The sequence below is a fragment of the Charadrius vociferus genome, unplaced genomic scaffold, assembly GCF_000708025.1.
Source record: "Charadrius vociferus isolate BGI_N301 unplaced genomic scaffold, ASM70802v2 scaffold220, whole genome shotgun sequence".
Lineage (NCBI taxonomy): Eukaryota > Metazoa > Chordata > Aves > Charadriiformes > Charadriidae > Charadrius > Charadrius vociferus.
Window position 1 is genome coordinate 1,033,422 of NW_009646506.1, and position 6,439 is coordinate 1,039,860.

A 6,439-nucleotide genomic window follows, 5' to 3' on the forward strand; every position below is an offset into this window, starting at 1 on the left:
AATATCCTCTGTGTTTTGTTGTCAGGTCTTCTTACACTGTTATTTATTAACCTTCAGAAAATATTCAGTAGATTGCTCAATTGTTCATTCTCATGAAAAGAACTAGAATTTTCCTGGCTAATCCAAATTGGGGGGAGACATTAACTTAATACCCTTAATTTTTAGTGCGATTTAACAATTACGGTATCTTTTCATTTCTTGACTTTAAAACTAGCTATTTCTGCTGTAAAATTCTAATGTTTTTCCCCTCCTTGGTTGTAGTTCCTCCCAGTTTCCAAAAGCCTTATAAGGAATGGGAAACCGGGAATTTGGTAGATGCAGGAAGAGGTGGAGAAAGTAAAGATGTGATTGTCAACAATCCCCTTTCACTCTACTGTGAGACCAATGCTGTTCCTCCTCCAGTTCTTACATGGTATAAAGATGGCTATCCTCTGAGCTCTAGTGATAAAGTACTAATATTACCAGGTGAGTATTAAGATGTCACTCTCTGACCTTAAGAAATGGTGTTAGTGCTAGTATTTGTGTAGTAATAAACTTTTCCCTTTAAAACCACTGCATTAATATTCTTTTCAGACTTTCTTGACGGGAAATGTTTTTTTCCAGTCGTTGGACTTAAGCTGTTTCCTTCTTTCATTTAAAAATAGTCCCTAAAATGGTACGAATGTGACCATTTAGCTTTCATATGATGTGTTACGAATGTAACCATTTAGCTTTCATATGATGTGTTGCAAAATAAAAGACAATGATACCTTCTCTCTGATGTGTTCCTGATTTATTTCCTTATTAAATTTTGCTTTAGCAAAATCATAGTGGGAGTAGAAAGCCCCTTAATCGGTGAGTGAGGCATGGAAATAATGTTTCCAGCAGAAAAAAATGGCCACGAGCTCTTACTTAACCTCACATGGGAAAGGGAGAGAGGTGCTTATAATACAGAGAGTACAAAAAAAGAGCCTTTCTGTGCAGAGGATGGTTTGGGTTGGAGTTTGTAAAGAAGGGCAGTGTTGGGAATAATGTGGTTTTGTCTATCTGTTTCTCATCTGTTGGGAGACCAGTGACAACCACTCCCAAAATGTATTCCTAATATACACTCTCTTTCTGAAGTTATTTATGTGGCTGTGCCTTAAATGAGGAATAGAGTGAAAAGTAAAAATAGTATGTACCTATAAGCTTCAGAAGTGATTTTTTTTTCAGTTTGCAACAGCTTTAGCAGAATATTATATGCTTGTATTTCCTTTTGCCTATTAGTTCTCTGTCACCTTGTTGAGAAATATTTCTGGTTTTAATTGAAGAATAATGTTTGGCTGCATATTGCTGAAGAATGTTATTCCTTTCTGTGGAATTAATTACTCTTTTCTAACATTTCAGTATGAACAGTGCTGAATTCCAAGTATCTGCCAGTAGAAAAATCAGCTAGGAAATAAAAGTCTTTAGTTATAATTCAGAACAAATGCTGACCATTCATAAATATGCTTGCTCAGGTCTCTAGTGAAATGTGCTGTGGGAATGATGGAAACTGCTTGATGCTGCATTTAAATCTTGAATGGATTTTCTTTCCAGGAGGCCGAGTGTTGCAGATTCCACGGGCACAGCCTGAAGATGCCGGGAGATACATGTGTGTGGCAGTAAACGAAGCCGGGGAGGATTCCATTCATTACGATGTCCGCGTGCTCTGTGAGCTTTCCTGCTTTCTTTTTTCTTGTTAATGACAAAAAAAGAGTTCTGTGGAAACTACTGAAGAATTATAGTTCAGGTTTACTTAATGTTTTTAAAATTTATAAATTCTGCTTATTTGTGAACTATGAAATTAATGTTTTTTATAGGTTGCTAGAGTTTTGTAGAAAGATACAGAATAGCATGAAAACAGTGTTGATGTTGTTAGTTCAGTATGTTTTTAGGTTATTGTTATAGGAACTCAATTGCATTATCCCTATCACACTTCACCAGAAAGAAAACTATATGTACTGGTTCTGTCTTGGTATCTCTTGTTCCCTATCCCATTTCCAGTTCAAAATTCAGACCTACTAGACTTTTCTCTCTCCTTATTTTGGCCATAATTTTCTAAAAGACCTGCAAAAATCCTAAAGGCATAAGGGAATATATTACCAGTCCTGGCTAACGAGGGAGGTCCCGGTTAACCGGAGGTTAGCAAATGTGACACCCATCTACAAGAAGGGCTGGGAGGAGGATCCAAGGAACTATACGCCTGTCAGTCTGACCTCAATGCCTGGGAAGGTTATGGAACAGATCATCCTGAGTGTCATTACACAGCACATGGAGGACAACCGATCAGGCACAGTCAGCATGGGTTCATGAAAGGCAGGGCCTGCTTGATAAACCTGATCTTCTTCTATGACAAGGTGACCTGCTTACTGGATGAGGGAAAATCTGTGGATGTTGTTTACTTGGACTTCAGTAAAGCCTTCAACGTGGTTTCCCACAGCATTCTCCTGGAGAAACTGGCTGCTCATGTCTTGAACAGATGTACTCTTCAATGGGCAAAAACCTGACTGGATGGCCATGCCCAGAGAGTGGTGGTGAATGGAGTTAAATCCAGTTGGCGGCTGGTTACAAGTGGTGTTCCCCAGGGCTCAGTACTGGGGCTGGTTCTTTTTAATGTCTTTATCAATGACCTAGACAGGGGGATCGAGTGCACCCTCTAAGTTTGCAGACAACAGCAAGTTAGGCAGGAGTGTTGATCTGCCTGAGGGTAGGAGGGCTTTACAGAGGGATCTGGACAGGTTGGATTGTTGGGCCGAGACCAATGATATGAAGTTCTGCAAGGCCAAGTGCTGGGTCCTGCATTTAGGTCATAACAACCCCATGCAGTGCTACAGGCTTGAAGAGGAATGGCTGGAAAGCTGCCTCGTGGAGAAGAACTTGGTGGTGTTGGTTGATAGCCTGCTGAATATGAGCCAGCAGTGTGCCCAGGTGGCCAAGAAGTCCAATGGCATCCTGGCCCGTATCAGGAATAATGTGGTAAGCAGAACTAGGGCAGTGATCACCCCCCTGTACTCAGCACTGGTGAGGCCCCACCTCGAGTACTGAGTTCAGTTTTGGGCCCCTCACTACAAGAAAGCCAGAGAGGTGCTGGAGCATGTCCAGAGAAGGGCAACGAAGGTGTTGAGGGGTTTGGAGAATAAGTCTTATGAGGAGTGGCTGAGGGAACTGCGGTTGTTTAGTCTGGAGAAAAGGAAGCTCTGGGGAGACCTTATCCCTCTGTACAAACTGCCTGAAAGGAGGTTGTGGAGAGGTGAGGGTTGACCTCTTCTCACTAGTTACAAGGAATAGGAGAAGAGGAAATGTCCTCAAGTTACGCCAGGGTAGGTTTAGGATGGATATTAGGAGAAAGTTCTTCACAGAAAGCGTTGTTAAGCACTGGAACAGGCTGCCCAGGTGGAGTCGCTTTCCCTGGAGGTATTTAAAAGAGTGGTAGATGCGGTGCTGAGGGACATGGTTTAGCGGTGGTTTTGGCAGTGTTAGGTTGATGGTTGGACTTGATGATCCCTTGATTAAAGGTCCCTTCCAACCTAGACAATTCTATGATTCTTTGACTCTATGAATTGATGATTTAGATCCTCCGTTGAATGCCTGCAAAGTCCATTTTGTATGAGCTGTTTACAAACATTGCACAGAAAGCTTTTGTATGCTGCTTGCATTGTCTGTTGATGTACTCAAGGCTTTTGCCTTTGGAAATGCTTCTTTCTTTGTCTCTATTTCTGTCTTTACCACTGAAAACACTGATTTATTGTTCGGAAGAGGGCCTGCCTTGGAAATCCTCTTTTGTTCTGGCAGCAAAGAATACGATGGACTAGCTGGAAAATGAGTTTTCACCTCTTCTTCTTTATGGCTGCTGTGGATAAGTGTATTTTTCCTGAATAAGCGTATTTCTCCTGCAGTCTCTTGAGTTAGAGTGATTTGTTCCAGTTGAACTAGTCTTGGGATTTTATTATTTTTCGCTGTATTCACTGAAGATTTTACTACTTTCTTATAAAAACCCAATCTAAAAGATTGGTCGGCAGTCTTAAAAAACCAAAACAAACAGCAACAAAAACCACTGGGAGATACTAAGTCACAGTATTCTAACCATGTTTTGCTCTTTTGTAGTGCCACCATCCATCAGTGGAGCTGACGGTGATCTGCCTGAAGAAGTGACTGTGCTTGTCAACCAGGTTGCGGTGATGGACTGTGTTGCAAGTGGCAGCCCTTCTCCAAGTATTACCTGGCAAAAGGATGGGAACCTCTTAGCAGAAGACGACAACCACACATTTTTGTCCAATGGAAGGAGGTTACAGGTAGCTCTTAGTGAATAACACTTAGCACCACAAACAGAAGCTGCGTGTAAAGACAAAACTGTTTAGATTTGCTGCGTATGAGATTCTGATTATTTTTTTTCCTACAAGGTGCTGCAAACCTAAGGAGTTTTTGTCCCTTGTCCCTGTCCTTCAGCTGCTTCTTCCCATTCCTGTGTAGTTGTGCTGACCCAACTCTATGTGGGTTCATGCTGTGAACTGCGTCAGTGAAATCACTTGGTTTAAAATAATGTTGATTTTCATGGAGAACAACTTGTTGTCATTTTTGTCCAAGTTTCCCTAACAGAATTTAGTTATTGAAAAATGTACTTTTTTTTAATTTGAAAAAAATGGTGAATTTTGAAGAACAAGTCCCATTCCATCCCGTCCCCCAGTCAATGGATGATACTGGATGAAACTTTTAAAACAGAGAGCTGAGCTTAATTATCTCCATTTTCATAGCATGATCTAAGAATACAATGAAATATAAAATCCATATAGAACATTACGTTTTTTATTTCAAATATTTTGTGAATAATTGTTTCATTACTCAACTTGAATGAATTTAATGTGAAAGATAGAATAGAATCCCAGAATCATTATAGCTGGAAAAGACCTTTAAGATCATCAAGTCCAACCGTTATGTAACTCTACCAGGCCGACTTCTGAACCATGTCCCTGAGCACCATATCTAGACGGCTTTTAAATATATCCAAGGATGGCGATTCAACCACTTCCTTGGGCAGCCTGTTCCAGACACTATGTTGACTTTTCTGGAGGTTTGAGATGCACGGATTTGCATAACACTGTGAAAGGAAAAGCAGACTTGCAGGCCTCAAAGACCTTGGAGTCTCTGGGGAGACACCAAAAGCTGATGCTTTAACAGTAAGTTGTCTTATATGTTAGCTCAACAACAATCTTGATTCTTTTTCTTAGATTTTGGATTCCCAAATAACAGATACTGGCAGGTATGTCTGCATTGCGGAAAACATAGCTGGAAGTGCCAAAAAGTATTTTAACCTAAATGTTCATGGTAAGTACAATAATCCATAATTTTCTGGTTGACTTTTCTCATGTTAGTTTAGCCTGAATGTTAATTTTAGCAGAGTGCTTAGGCACGTACTTAGCTTTATGCATATAAGTCGTCTTATTGGGTGTAATGGAGATTCTGATGTACTAGAAATGAAATATAAGTTTAAAGTACCTTGGCAAAACATAGCTTGGGATACCCTGTGGCTTCAGCTCTTTATATGCATTCCATGTAGGTGGAAAATATTATTGAGGGAGCCTTGTGTAGTCCCTATGTGTGTATATTGTGTAGGTGTTGCTAAGCCCTGAAATCATGAATTACAAACTGATACCAGAGTGATATGGCATTGTAAAAGCTATTCTTTTAAAAAAAAAATTCTGCTTTAAGATTCCTGTCTGTTCTTTTGTTGTTGTTGTTGAGGTAGAATAGGATTAAAATAAATTTGAGCCTTTGGCATCACAAGTCTAAAACAAATGCAATCAAGAAATTAAGACATCTTCCATTATTTTAAAACAGTCTTTCCACCACCTCCCCTTACCTCTCCTGATAGCTCCAGAAAATCAGGATATCTCTAATTAACATTTCAGAGCTAAAGTTAACTTCTCCTTTTATTTCTGCCCACTCTTTCTCCCACCACTTTCAGCTTTCTGTTCTGAATTGAAGTACAAATAATTACGCATTACTCTCACAAAATCATCTGCACAATTACATGTTAAAACCTACCAAGGAATACTGGCAGCTACATCTTTATCTACTTTCACAGTATGATTTGGAGACTTAATCACAGCCTTATACATATGATCAGTATCCTTTTTCACATCCTTGTTAGCTAACTAATCTTCTGTATTACGTCCTAGAAAGAAGACAAGTGCTGTCTTCTGTCTCTTGCTTAAATACAGTGCCAGCATCCAAGGAATTTGATGATTCAGGTTATTACACACAGAAGAAATAAGTTTTTTCTCATTCACACATGCACCAAATTTACATACTAAATGAAACAAATTTATAGTGCCTTTTTCTACTCAGTAATACAATTAACCAAAACCAGTGTTTTCATGGGAAGAATTTGCCCTGGAGTCATTTTCTGAGAAGCTATTTTCTTCAGTGGAGTCTATCCAGA

At 39.7% G+C, this 6,439-nt stretch overlaps 1 protein-coding gene across 1 annotated transcript in view; it reads left to right on the forward strand.

Moving 5' to 3' along the window:
* Nucleotides 1–6,439, forward strand: part of HMCN1 (hemicentin 1) — a 214,230-nt gene that overhangs the window by 157,369 nt on the left and 50,422 nt on the right. Inside the window, exons 55-58 of the mRNA XM_009884504.1 lie at nucleotides 262–465; nucleotides 1,558–1,671; nucleotides 4,105–4,292; nucleotides 5,226–5,322. Coding sequence (XP_009882806.1) covers nucleotides 262–465; nucleotides 1,558–1,671; nucleotides 4,105–4,292; nucleotides 5,226–5,322 — 603 coding nt within the window. The remainder of the gene's footprint in view (nucleotides 1–261; nucleotides 466–1,557; nucleotides 1,672–4,104; nucleotides 4,293–5,225; nucleotides 5,323–6,439) is intronic.